General features: G+C 38.3%; 1 protein-coding gene across 2 annotated transcripts in view; it reads left to right on the top strand.

The window, feature by feature from the left end:
* Window positions 1-14588, top strand: part of LOC135680962 (uncharacterized) — a 30359-nt gene that overhangs the window by 7015 nt on the left and 8756 nt on the right. For both annotated transcript variants that reach the window (XM_089113587.1, XM_089113588.1), the window contains exons 3-17: window positions 123-466; window positions 2604-2742; window positions 3791-4081; window positions 4460-4509; window positions 4972-5251; window positions 6024-6254; window positions 6927-7103; window positions 7962-8249; window positions 9436-9738; window positions 10256-10576; window positions 10886-11179; window positions 11839-12144; window positions 12675-12897; window positions 13017-13162; window positions 14005-14307. In XM_089113587.1, the coding sequence (XP_088969713.1) occupies window positions 123-466; window positions 2604-2742; window positions 3791-4081; window positions 4460-4509; window positions 4972-5251; window positions 6024-6254; window positions 6927-7103; window positions 7962-8249; window positions 9436-9738; window positions 10256-10576; window positions 10886-11179; window positions 11839-12144; window positions 12675-12897; window positions 13017-13162; window positions 14005-14307 (3696 nt within the window). The remainder of the gene's footprint in view (window positions 1-122; window positions 467-2603; window positions 2743-3790; window positions 4082-4459; window positions 4510-4971; window positions 5252-6023; window positions 6255-6926; window positions 7104-7961; window positions 8250-9435; window positions 9739-10255; window positions 10577-10885; window positions 11180-11838; window positions 12145-12674; window positions 12898-13016; window positions 13163-14004; window positions 14308-14588) is intronic.

The following is a 14588-nucleotide window of genomic DNA, read 5'->3' as shown; positions in this document are numbered from 1 at the left end:
TTTATTTGGCCTTTTTAAGAGCATTTTTAGACAGAGCTGCTCACTCGTCTGGCCTTCTTTTGTAAATCCAATGCAACTGCCCAGCAGCGATTTCTTAATTTTGATTTCCTCTCCATTTACAGAGGCAGTTTGCCAGCTGTCGAGCAGTGCAGCTGACGGTGTTCACGTTGCTTATGCCAAAGGAGAAGGATGCAGCGAACCTTGTAATCCTGGTCTTCCTGTCTGCATAATGAAACTAGACGGAGTGGTGTATCCACGTCCAAGTAGTGGACCGAGCTTTTATTTTGCTGTGTTCGAGTTTCCAAGCTTCAGCCATAAACAAACTATTGGCTTCCAAACTTTTTCTAGTGGCCAGGCTGATTTGATGACCGATTGGATAAATAATTTGGCAGATGGCTCAGTTGTTATCGGCTGTTCACGAGATGACGTCAGCACCAGTATGAATTCCAGGGCTTGGCTGGCTTTGGTATGGAGCATCTTTACTCTTCTAAATAGAGTACCAAAGTGTGACGTCATCAAAAACCGTCTTCTAGAATTTCTTAATTTTTACCACATAAACTGAAATAACGGCATGAAATACTTTGAAATGATTACTGTTGATCTGGCCTTTGTCCTGATACTATCTTGTAATAATATGTAACAAATATGTAATCGAGGAAGAATCAAGTGGCTGTCAGAAATGAAATTAATACTTTTTTGGGTTATATGGTCAAAGTTAAAAAATTATAAAAATGGATTTTTGTGACGTCATCGCTTTGGTAATTTATTGTCTCTTAGAAATAAGGGAACTCTTCAATCTGGCTTGTTTGTGGTTGGTTCATGGGCATTTGAGGATACACTAATAATCTGTTATGTCCATTCATCATTTCTCTTATGTTTTTGTCACAATGATCATACCCAATTTTGATAAATTGTTCCGTAAATCCACCCAACAGATTTTTTGTCTTTAGCGATAGAAATCTTCTGTCTGCGCCCACAAAAATTGACTATTTTTGTCGAAAGAGACACGTGGCATTTAATTTAATTTTTTTTAATTTCATTTTATTGTTTATTTTGAAATTCAAGTACATGCAAATCAACTAACTACAACTTAAACAGTAACTAATAATTAATCTATAATGAGATTGATAAATGTGAAAAATACTATAGATAAGAAAATTTATGTCTTTTTTGCACATACTAGAATAACATACAGAATAAACTCTCATAATAGTTTGAAAACTAACAAAAGGAGAGTACCTCCTGCTAGAGCACATATTCCATGTACGGCAAAGCATAGATATTTGCAGTGACCGCGGAAGCGAGAGGGCTGGGGAGTTTTGCAAAATGTACTTAAAAACATAAAAAAAATTGCATTGCTCTTGGTTTTCAGCATGTTTAACCCCCCTCCGAAATGATAACCCCCTCCATCTGTATTATGCTCCGCGGTTCTTGGATATTTGGCATTGCCTTGTTTCATTATAACGAATTTTTAATAAATTTCTTCAGATTCTTTTTAAATCAGTGTTTAAATGGGTAGTTTCTTGTTTATTCTGGAAGATTATTCCACATTTTGCTCCCGTGTCTGCACAGCCTCGTTCAGGATTAGAGATTGGTTAGAAATAGATTTCTCTTACACCATTTTAAACCAACGCAACACTTTCAATGAAATGTGCCATTCATAGCCAAAAAGACACAGCGTCATCAGTGGCGGACACCTGGGGGAGAGGGGGGGAGGCGACCGCCTCTCCAATACTTTAGAGGACAATGGTATTTTGTTCCAAAACAATTTTAGATGTGACGTCAACTTATTAAAACAATAGGCTTGCCCCCCCCCCCAATATTTTACCAAGTGTCCGCCCCTGAGCGTCATCGAGTACCGGCTATGAATGGTACTTACAATATACAAGACTTGGTCATATTTACTAGCAAAAGGAAATGAACACAATAAATTTAGAAAGATTAAAAAGTACCAAAAGTGTGTCTTGAGATCTCCGCTCACACGACTACTCAAAGTAATAGGTATAACTAGACCTATCATACCTATGGGCCCCTAAACCTGGGAATCTGTAGATACTATCGATTTTGTGGACAAAGTATGCTTTATTAATAAACTTACTAACGAATGTATCCAAAGACTAAATTCAAACAATTATGTGATGATAGCATTGATTACATATTAAAGGCTTTACATCTTAGCCACAATGAGAGGGCAGTGGCGTACCCAAGGGGGGGAATAGGGGGTCCGGAGCCCCCCCCCCCACTTTTCTAAATTATGGTCCTCGACATTTGTCCCAAAATGATGTAAAACTCATTGGGGGGGGTTGTAGTATACTGTATGCTTGTGTCAATAACAATTGTAAAATACTTTGCTATTCACCGTAGCTAACATGAATCAAATAATGGGGAAAAATTTTGCAAAAAGGGCGTTTCCCCGCATTTGCGAGTGTTTGAAGGGCGAAGTCCAAAAAGTTTTCTGGGGCTTGCACCCCAGACCCCCCCCCCCACTGCTATTTCTTTATATTTTAGGTATATGGTTTGCATCTTAATCTTTTTATCCTATTTATTTTTTGTTAATGCAGCCTTTCCATAGCTCTTCTTTAATAATATCTTCTACATCAAAGCAATCAATTGGAATGGATATCACTCACACTGGCTACCGTTCTGCCCACGCGCTGATTGGCTACAAAGGAGCCTGGCCTAAACACATGAGAAAATCGAAAAGTGTCAGTGCATTTGCAGTAGAAGTCACATATACCTTCGGTAAGATCTATATAATTGAATCTTCTCTAAATGAAGGGCATCTTGTTATACTAGCCTGGGAGTTTAGAATAATTTAGCATGTGCGTATGAGAGGTGGAAACTACAGTATGCAAACAACCTTTTTCATGGCTATGGAATAACATTCCAAGGATTTAGACAATGGAATAATTTTCCAAACGAATGAGGAGATTCTCAGGATATAATTGAATTTGAAATCAAGGTAAAACAACAGAATGGAATTATATGAAGTTGCTAGATCTGGAAAACCTATGTGGCCAACGTTAGTATCCTTGAAAAATTATGCAAAAATATATGCAATATTTTCTTTGTATTTGTTCGTCAAGTATGCGCATGCGTAGCACTGCATATATTTATATTCATCTTAAATTTCTTTGCACGATAAGCCCTTCAGATTCAACACAAAACATACTTCCACATTTGTACTGACTATCGACGCGTGTAAAGCAATTGGTCTAGCCAAGGAAACGAAGCTTCATTCAATCAATGCCAAAGATATTTTGTTTCTCCTAGTGAATTTAGATGTCATAAGACACTGTACAAGAAGATGATTACTCCAAATTTGCTTTACAAACTTTGAAAAATGTTTTCGTTCATAATTTACATCGGCAAGGTACGTTTTTGGTGTCGTTTCGGCTTCATAAAACATACAAAATGCGAAAGCTTCGCACGATGATCATGGATACAAAGAAGTATTTTATTCCATATTGGTTATAAAATATTCATGATTTCATATGTCATCATTGTCATGCTGAAACGATATGAGACAAAATAGAGGCCACAGCCTTTTTATTGCTAGAAAACACCTTTTTATCAACAGGGAACGCCCATGACTTACTTTGTTTCTTTAAGGCAGTTTCAAAAGCACCTAGGAAAGAAAACTTTATATCACCCCTTTCCCTAAAGTCTTCTCGTCGTGTTTAGACGAATACAAAATCGCACCTGCCGGGAACTGGAGGGGGGGACGTGTTTCCCCAGTACGCTGTGGCGCCATCGCTGTACATCGTTAAAATAATGGCTATTTTTTCAGTGCTTCCTCCTTTGAATATCAACCCGTATATCATCGGAAACATGCTTGAGGTCACATGGACAAGAAGAGGTAGTCAGTTCCAGCGATATTTCATCAACGTCACTAACAGTTTTGGTACAGGCGAGGGTGACACAGGCCTTGATGTTCAAGCAGATGTCGGTTCAGCAATGATTGGTCCACTTACAAAAGGTGCTTGGTTTACAATCACAATGCAAGTACAGCTATTAAGTAGCAGCGATCAAGTGGTGATACCTTCAGATCCATACTTTGTCATCTTCAAAGGCACAACTGGTATTACCTGATTTTCATACCCCTTCATATTCTTGAATTTCTTTCATAGGAACATTTGCGCTCCAGAGACGTTTTGAGAATTCCTCGTGCCATCTATGCTGCATCACAGGAAATGGAAAAATGCATTTGATTTAAAATGCCCACTTATGTGTTCCACTCTTTTTTCATTTTGTCTTATCTAAAAACAAAAATGTAAATTACGTTTTAATATTACAATAAAATTTCAATCACTCGCGTCGGAGCGTCCGTGAGATGGGCAGATTTATGATAATAAAAAAATGAAATCTACTTTAAAGAGGGATATATACGTGTGACATAAATATTATACTGGAAATTCCAATCGTTTCATGCAGATACTCCAACAATTTTTATTTGCAGGTTGCTCGACGGGAATTTTCCAGTTTCTCTTTAAGATTGATGGCAATAAGGTCAGTAAAATATCTTCCCTTAAAGCACATAACTTGAAAGTAATGGTGATGATGCTGTGTAACCACCGTGATAATCATAGGCGTGGCGGATGGTGCACATTTAGTGGAGCTTTGCAGGGATCTGGCTAGAACATTATTGCTGAATGCTAAAACTTTTTCCTATTTGGTGCTGCAGCTCCTATGTCTCATCCTACGCCTATGGTACGGTACGGTACGGTACGGTACGGTATGGTACGGTACGGTACGGTACGGTACGGTACGGTACGGTACGGTATGGTACGGTACGGTATGGTACGGTACGGTACGGTACGGTACGGTACGGTACGGTACAGTACGGTACGGTACGGTACGGTACGGTACGGTACGGTACGGTACGGTACGGTACGGTACGGTACGGTACGGTACGGTAAAGTTAATTTGTTGTTCTGACATAAATTTCGATGTTTTGATATTCTATATTAGCAAACATTCAAACATGACGAAGATTTGTGGACGAAAAACACGAAATTTTTACCGGAAATGAGCAAGTTCACAGGGTTTGATGAATTGGAAGCAAAGCCGAGAGCTTATGCTAATTACAAAATCAGCAGAATATGCGCTGGAATGAAGGATTTACAGACGGGCTCATATGCCTTCATCGAATTCAACATGACAACACGCAAGACTATGTATCAATGGATGCAAGACTCTACTGGTTTCCCTCGTTTACCGTCAAGTGCATGGAACATGATTACCCCACAAGGTGCCCTTCTTGGCTTCTTTCTACTTTGTAGCATTTTCAGTAATGATCTTTTAAGTTTATAGCTAGATTTTTATGAAGGTCTTTTATAGAAATGGGTTCCATGCTAGCACTGGCGGCGTACTTTCAGCAGTGTTTTTGGAAAAATATTCCATTTAAAACTATTCCAGAAACACGTAGTAGCATGATAAACGAGTAAAATGACAATGTGGTGTATTATAAATGGACACACAATTTTTGCGATACTGAGGTGTGCGAGAGTTTGTGTAGAATTTATTTTCTTTCCTTCCAGCTCCTCATTGTTGCCTCTGTGTTAGCCTTGATTGCTATTATCAAACCTCCCATCACAGGTCGTTTTGACTTCATTTTTGGAGCCACCCCACAACCAATACAACTATTCGAATCAGATCAACGAGATCTTTCGTTTGAGCCTAATTAAGAACCAAAACGTGTTTTATAATAGTACCATTGCAAGGTGAACAATTTTGACATAACTGTCAAAGGTATTTCATGTGGCACAAATAACAAAAAGAAAGATAAACAAAATATTAGACTAGCAACTTGCCGCTTCTAACAAGTTGCTTACTTTCATAAAACGAATTTGTAAAAATAAGCAAAATTCTGCATCATGACGTCACTATGACGTCACAGCATTACCAAATATTTTAGCATGAGACATTAAGCTATGCATTCAGCTATGACTAGAACAAACAGTAAACTTCTTTATTTCAAGTTAATTACCATATTAACATCCATTATCAATTTTCCAATCAAGGAGTACCGGTCGCAGAGGACTGTTATCAAGGTATAAAAGTAGATAAGAGCGATAAAAAGTCGATACTTGGGTTTCTTGGTAGCTCCGGAGGTGAAGGGGGCTGCGTTAGCAAAGATGTCGTTGGCGGTTACGGCCTAAAATATAAAGGCGGTAACTATTTATCAGCTGGAGCTATCTACGAAAGTGGTGATGGAAGCAAAATATTCAAAAAGGGTTTCGGATATGTTTTAAGTGAGTATCTTTAAACGGACTGTATCTCTTTAATGTTATGTTGCTATGGGTTTTTGTTTTTTAGGCTTAGGTGCCTTCATTTGTCTTTATTTAATAGAGTGTCAAAGTCAGAGGGGTGGGGGGGGGGGTGGTTGCCGGGGGTTAGAGTCATGAATCATGGAACAAATTCAGAAATTCAAAAATTCACATTTTTTGTTTAAAAAAGTATGTTTTGTTTCTCACGACGTTTTACGTTATGCCATTTACCACACTCTTTAATAACTTTTAAAGTCCCATTACATCACAGTCCAGTTATGTGCCTGAGTTCTTCCATCTAACTAATGTCAAAAGTTTCGTTTGCAGGGTATTGTTGAGTATTATTTGATGTTGTATTGTGTTGTATTGCTTTTTTCTTCTATCTTATGTCATTTTATTATATCATGTTATACTTTAACAGGTTATTGTAAACTATTATTGTGTATCATATTGCTTTATCCCGCCGGATTGAACAGCAAAACCATTACATCGATGTTATGATATTGTGACAGACGCAGAAGCTTCTTAAAAAATTTTCTTGCATGTTCAGCCTCTCCAAAAAAATTTCCTCCCCACTGCTAATTTTTGCAAAACTCTGCAGTAGTTTCATTTTGCCTATCCTTTAAAATTCAACCACCGTACCTTCAAATCTTGTAGTACCATACTTCGTTGATTCTCAGTGGAATGGATGGGGTTCCTGGCAGTCCTGTACCCGTACGTGTGGAACTGGAACCAGAACAAGAACACGAAACTCAACTCGAGCATCTGGCGATGGTATCCAGTTGCCTACATCTGAAACTAGTATCGAAAGCTGTAAAATCGTCGACTGTCCACGTGAGTTTTTTTTATATATTTTTCCAAGTTTTTATTCAACTCAACGAATTTCGGTTTTTGTGAATAGCTTAGTAAGGAAATATCTCATTAGAACAATGTTTGCATATTTGCATCTGGTGACAAAAATGACATGTCTTGAGGAAACTAGAAATGATCCATGAAGTTAGAAACGTTTTCTTTACTTCAGCAGCTTTTATGAGATTAACTCTTTTTTATAAGAACAAGTAAATTTAAGTTCAAGCTCACTGTTCTTAATTTTTTCGAAAATCTGAGGCTGGATTGTTCTTAATTTGTTCTTAAATTAAGAGGATATAAGCAGTGCTATTGCTAGCTTTTTCGCTCTAAGGAGGTATTCAGGCCTCATTTGCCAACAAAGTGATTTAGACAGCCTTAATTGGCTGACAAATTTGAATATTCACCGAAAAGGCACCCACACATCGCTAAAAATCCTCGATTTTGGGGAAAAACGTTGTTCAAAATTGCATTTTGTAGAAGCTTAGCCTCAGCATGTTCTTAATTTGTTCTTAACTCTGACCAGTTTTGAGGCTCGTGTTCTTATAAAATTGTTCTTATAAAAAAAGAGTGTAGTACAGAAGTGAACTGGAAGTTATCTTGCGGTTTAGGCAATAAAATGAAGTTACAATTCAAATGTTCTGCCCTTCATTTCAAACTTTGTTATTAACAGAGATAAGAATGATGGTAGAGTAACACCCCAAAAACTCTTGTTTTGAAGTACTTTTGTGCAAAGTATAAACAAAAGTCCATCGATTCGAATCAGTTATCAATACCTCGGTTAGGCGAATTCAAACATTTGGGAAAATACGATTTAATTTATTCCTTGAATACTATTCATTCCAGCACCCTTCCCGCAAAACATTATCGCAGAGGCAAAGGCAAGAGACCAGATAAAATTAACCTGGACCCAAGTCCCCCCAGAAGAGATGACGGGTTCCTTTGCTTATTACCGGTGCGAGCATAGGAAACAAGGTGAATCGACTGTTGCCCTTAGCACTTCGTCGGATGGACAGAAGACTTTTTACGCCTTGCAGCCGTTTACAGAGTACTGCTTTCGAGTGCGGACAGTACTGCAATCAGGCGTTGCAGGCGACTTTAGTAGCCCTGTCTGCAAAGCAACAGAGGAAGCAGGTAAGTCGCAAATAGAACGTTATTTTTCTACTTTAAACTACTTGGATTTTTAATAGCAGTTTCGTTCGGTAAAGCAAAACAAATCGACGTTAAGAAAGGACGATATTGATTTCAGTGCTTCCAAAATGATTAATTTTATTCCCTTAACTTTTTTACTTTATGTTTCGAGTTGCTATCCTCAATCCAAATCCCCAACCACCCCTCCCCCCATCCCTACACCCCCAAAAAATTTACCTTTGGCTTTGGCTGATAGAAACTTTGGCAAGGTGCACTGGTAGAGATAATGACTCGATTTATGAATAGCCATTGTTTGAGAAAGAGGTTTTTGAGAACACGCATATTGAGTTCAAATGAGGCCAAGATTAATTATCATTTTCAACGTGAAATATAGCTTAACCAGTGAAAATTATTGCTGCTGCAAATTTTGATTATATTGATTTTATGAACTTCTAATCATCTCTTGAAATTGAATTATAATCCTGAAAAATAATTTTGTTAATTGGCCAATGTCGCCTTCAATGGCAAGTTCATATCCCACATTTCGTTTTGCAATATCATTCTCTGATGTAATTAAAATTAGAATTACGGCTATTGTTCAGGAGACGAAACCTTTAGTCCTTTGTTTTGAAACAATACCGTCTTAAACCAATCAATGTTGCAGGGTCATAGCACATGCGCATTAATAACAGTATTCGCACAGCTGTTCTATCTGCGACCACACAACTCTTGAACTTCCTGCCAGGGCTTCAAGTGATAATGCGCATGTGCAATGACCCTGGAACGGGGGATAGTGCATGTCTGGAAAACGGGCATGAATCATCGCCCAAACAAGCTAAAACTTTCCGATCACCATCAGATTTTCCAACTAACTAGATGTTTTTACAAAATTTGGAGGTATGGCACCCCCGGTATTTACGTACCTGATCAGTAACTTGATGAACTGTTTGAAAACGAGGGCTTCCAGAAAACGAGCCCGTCTACCCCAAAACTTACACAATGGTAGATAGATTGACTATTTATGGTATGTAAAAAAACTGCTGCCTAATTATTGTCCTGTCAAATTTTATATTTCGCTTGACCGTATGAAGTTACATCTTCTTGAGTAAATCTTGGTCTAAAAGCCAATCAGCTTTTGATCTTTCGAACATCTTTGAGTTTTTATTACATGTCCTTTTCGCAATTCCAGAGCCACGTGCAGCCCCCTCTGAAATAAAAGCCGTCAACTCATCGTCCTTTTGCCTCAACGTTACATGGATAGCGATACCCCCAAATCTGGCTCGAGGGGTGATTACGAAGTACAGAATCTATTACAAACTTCAAGGCAGTGGGGCAACCGAACAGACAGTTGATAGTGAGCCTGACCAGGAGCACACAGTCTGTGGATTGGAGCCTTACACGGAATACGTCCTGAAAATGTCTGGGTTTACTAGCAAGGGAGAAGGCCCAATATCATCACCATATACTCCCCCTGTTTCTACAGATGAATACAGTATGTATTGTTCTTACTGATGATAGAGTTACCGATTATTGGTTAGATATTTACTTAGCTTGGTTGTGCGAGGATGGCTCCGTTGTTAGAGGCGCTGACTACAGACTTTAAGGGTCCGTGGTTCGAGTCCCTGACATTACCAAACTGCCAAGCAGTTCAAAGGTGGAGAGGACAGACAAACAGTTGCTGAAGCTAGGAGCAAACCTTATTGCCCACATCCTTTCTAACGCCGGACATTGCCCCTCTCTAGAAATGTTTGAATCTATGCACAGACCCATTTGATAACTTACCTTTTTGATCCATTATTGTATTGCTGACTTGCCGATGACCGGTGAGGCAGAAAGAAAGGGTCGAGGCTGAGAGAGTCAGTAAAATATCTTTCCTGTCTCGTCATTGGTATTTCAGGACCACTTACCTCTTACGTTATTGCTGCAATTGCTACAGTCTTTCTTAAATACCAATTGCCTTTGTTTATCCATTTCGTCTTTCTTAATTTCTGCTGCTGTTTTCTTTCCAGTTCCATCTGAGGCCCCTGCAATCACAAGTACTCAGCACACGAGCTCAACTTCTATTGTTGTCACCTGGTCAAGTCTTGCATCGTCACTCTGGCGAGGGGTACCTCTGGGATACAGAATAAACTACGTTCTGCATGACATATATGCCATCTCAGGGACATTTCAAAATGTCTCCAGCGTCAGTGTCACACATCAGCTGCTAACAGCCCAGTTGACGCAACTTGAAAAATACAAGAAATACGTCATCTGGTTATGTGCCTTTACTATCAAGGGCAATGGTGTCAAAAACAGTAGCTTTGCTGAACAAATGACTGATGAGGACAGTAAGTGTTGCATTTGAAACTCTAAAGGCAATAGACAGATACTAGAGTGGCTAAAGACATCTGTCAATCAAAGATAACCAATCAAAAAGGGTAATACCACTCACGTGTTACTGTTTGGTCAATAGTTGATTGACTGATGGATAAAGCCACTTTTTTATCTATCTATTGCCTTTGACAACAGCTTTTGCGCTTTTAACAACAATTCTTATAATGAATTGGCAAAGTTTTTTGAACTAGCTTCAATTCCTGAAAGATGTCTATTTCTCTGTAATTTGATGTTTCACATTAATATCTCGCCTTTTTTCTCAGTACCTTTACAAGGCCCTCCGTGTACAGCGCACAACACAAGTGCATTCTCAATAAATGCTGTGTGGTCCCCACTTGAAACTCAATACAGACTGGGGCAGCTTACTGCTTACTCACTCTTCTATAAGAACCTCAAGACAGGCGATGAAGGACATTTTACGGTAGAATCTAGTATGACCAACAAAGAAATTACAAATCTGAAGCCTTTTCAGAACCACAGCTTTGAAATAGCAGCCTCGACATCAAAAGGCATGGGACCGAGAGGCCCACCTGTATTCTGTTTGACTGACGAGTATGGTGCGTTGAATTGTTATTTTTGCATCGTATATTTATTATTATTCTTATCTTAAGTTAACAAAGTTCAATTATCTTCGAGCCATAATTTATCTTTCGCAGTTTCTGTACACGCTCTTTAAGTGCAGTAATATCGCGAGAACATACTTTGGGGTGGGGGGGTGTAGTTTGGGGGCTCTTGACAAGTTAGCAAATTTTTACAGCAGCTTTTCCACAATTATCCTTGATTTCACAGCATTATCGTCATACTTCAGCAAAAAAGTGAGGTAGCTGCATTTTTCAATAGAGAATATTGTATGGTTGTAATTTTCTTGTAACATGTATATCACAATGTAACCAAACTTTTACAATATATTTCTTAATCAATCAGATAGTATAAAGCCCTTGGAAAATAAAAGGAAATGACAATTTATTTAATCTTTTCTTCAAGTCACAGTGTTTTAAAAGCTTTGATGGTTAATTAATAAACATAATCGCCAACTTTTTAAACACAATTTACAAGTCAAAATTACTTCAAGAACTTTCTATCCTTGTCTTAAAATGCCTGGATGGCATTGAAAATGACACAATCCTTATTTTCGAGTTATCTTCTGTTAGATATCACCTAGCTGTATCACAAAAATTTGAGATAAGAATATGCTATGTATATTCTTTCATTTTAGTTCCACGCACTGGGCCCCCAAATTTTAGCGGAGTCAACATCAGTTCGTACGACTTGCAACTAAACTGGTCAATAATACCCAAAGATGACTGGCAAGGAGTTCCTTTGGGCTACACAATTTTGTATCGAGAAACTAATGCAGACGTAAACATGTGGAACAGCTCTGTTGTTAACGGCAAGAATTCGTTATCAACTATAATCTCAAACCTGACAGCATATACAAACTATACCCTTCGCATTGCTGGATTCACAATAAAAGGGAATGGCAACTTTGCCAATGATATTGTTGTCATCACTGCTGAAGACGGTAATCCTATTGTTTTAGTAATTATCGTACATACAAGATTCAACTTTTCTAAGAGACTAAGTCATCTACATACAAGATTCAACAAGAGACTAAGTCATCTATATACAAGATTCAACTATCAATCTCAGTAAAAGCGGTTATTGCTTATCAATCACCGTTAACGAGAAACATTGAATTTTTATTTTGTTTATTCATTTTTAAATATCTTAACAAATTGCTTCGATCTATTACGTAATATATTGCAAGCCAGCATTAATGGCTGTCTAGTTATTGCAGCTAGGATCATCAAGGTGTTGATAAGTTTGGAGTCACATTAATTGAGGGTACTTTGACAAAATAGATTTTTCAACAAAGACACTATTGACTAGACCCATTTTATGTTAACTTTTTAAATTTGTTTTTAAAAATTGTGGAAGGGTATGGGTTTCTCTTAGATTTTGCGCCCCTGGTTGTAACTCTGGTCCCCCTAAGTTGACTATCTAGAACTATTATTCTCCAATTCAAATCTTTTACAAATCGGTTTTTTGCAGCACCGTATATTGCCCCAGGTAACCTGACGCCAGTTGTAGTGAACGAAACATCATGCGTCATCAAGTGGAGAAAGCCACTGGCAGACAAAGTTAAAGGAGTCATCAGAGCATACAAGGTCATATACAAAACAGTGTACACGGCGAGTGACTTTGTTAGCCATCTAGTTGTCAAGAAGGCAAGAAAGCGACGCGCTGTGATTTCTGAGCACTTAGAGATGGATCAGTAAGTTAACGCAGTTTGTCATATATGCAGAATTAGCTATGTCAGAATCTGATACCATGGATCTAAGGTTTGCCAAATCCAGTTCACATTGATAGTGTTTTAATTTTCTTTTTCATAAGGAAAAACATCACTTTGGGCCCGAATCAGTTAGAAGTGAAGCTCCAAAATCTGCAAGGATATACAAATTACAGTGTACAAGTTTTGGCTGTCACACTCTACGATGGACCCATCAGCGATCCCATATATGTTTTTACCATGGAAACAAGTAAGCTTTTGTCTTTCTCGAAACAACAAATCACATTTCTTATTTAGGTATATTTGAATTATTATCAACTCCAAATTCCCTCGCTACCTGAAGCATCAATGGAGGCTCGAGAGAAATGACATTTTCCTTTCTAGAAAGTCACAACAGTATTACTATTTTTCTGGTGCTATTGATGTCTCATACTGGAAGTGTAAAAAAAGCTTTACTGTTTCATTGCTGGCCTATTTGTTTCATTCATTCTACAGACATTTGAATGCAATTTTTTATTATGCACTCATAAAGACAGTCAAATTGCTCGTGATCGGGATGCAATCTGCAGATTTATTCGGGACCCTGATAGATTCGGTAAAGTTACTCGGGATTCTAATGGACTTTGCAGAGTTTCTTGGGATCCTAATAGAATGGAATCCCGATGGAATCCATACAATTGATCTGAATCCCGATACAGTCTGTAGAACTGCTCGGGATCCCGTTGAAATCTGTGGGGTTCCCAGAGATCCTGATAGAATCTGCAGAGCTCCTCAGGATCCCGATGTAATCTGTAGTATTAACTTGGATCCCGATGGAATCTCGATTACGATTGATCTGGGTCCTGATACAGTTTATAGAGCTGCTCGGGATCCTAATGGAATCTGTAGCATTACCTTGAATCCTAATGGATTTGGCAGAGTTGCTCAGAATCCTGGTGGAATCTGCAGAGCCTCACAAGTTTTTACTAGATGAGGTTTCGCTATTAATGTCATTTGCCTAGGCCCTTCTACAGGAACCCATAGTTTTAACCTGACTGCTATAAACATTTACATCTATCATAGTTAAATGTATATAAACTTTTTCCCTCTTAGTTCCAGCCATGTCCCCTATTAATGTTACGGCCAGTGCCACCACATACACAGCACTGATGGTAAAATGGAAACATTTGTTGCCTGCCTATGCACATGGTGCCATCGCTGGCTATGTGGTGTATTACCAATATGGCAACCATAGTTCAGCGAACGAGTTCAATGAGACTCAAGTAGCTGAAAATGAGTTTCTGGAAATTTCTCATCTCAAGATATTTGACTGGTACACTGTGCAGGTCGCTGCGTTTACGTCACAGGGAGTTGGTGTAAGAAGCTTGCCAGTACATGCAAAGACAGGAGAATACAGTGAGTCACTAGAGTGAATGTACTGTTGATTCTTAACAAGCTATAAATGATTTCTTGCGTCCGGCTACAAATTTAAAATGCAAGCAGCCACAAACAGAAGACGAAACAATACAAAAAGAACTCATTTTGAAATTAAATAGCTTTCACAAAGCGGCAAATCACGTCCGATTTTATACTCTAAATGAATTTTAAAAACTCAATTTTCAAGCAAATTCGTAAAAGTGGTCCCAGATAAAAAGCTCTAGCAAAAGACGGTGGAGAAGTAAAACCCGTTATTTTTT

Source organism: Rhopilema esculentum, chromosome 18 (genome assembly GCF_057945365.1).
Source record: "Rhopilema esculentum isolate cy_ngs chromosome 18, ASM5794536v1, whole genome shotgun sequence".
NCBI lineage: Eukaryota > Metazoa > Cnidaria > Scyphozoa > Rhizostomeae > Rhizostomatidae > Rhopilema > Rhopilema esculentum.
This window is presented reverse-complemented; position numbering and strand designations above follow the sequence as displayed.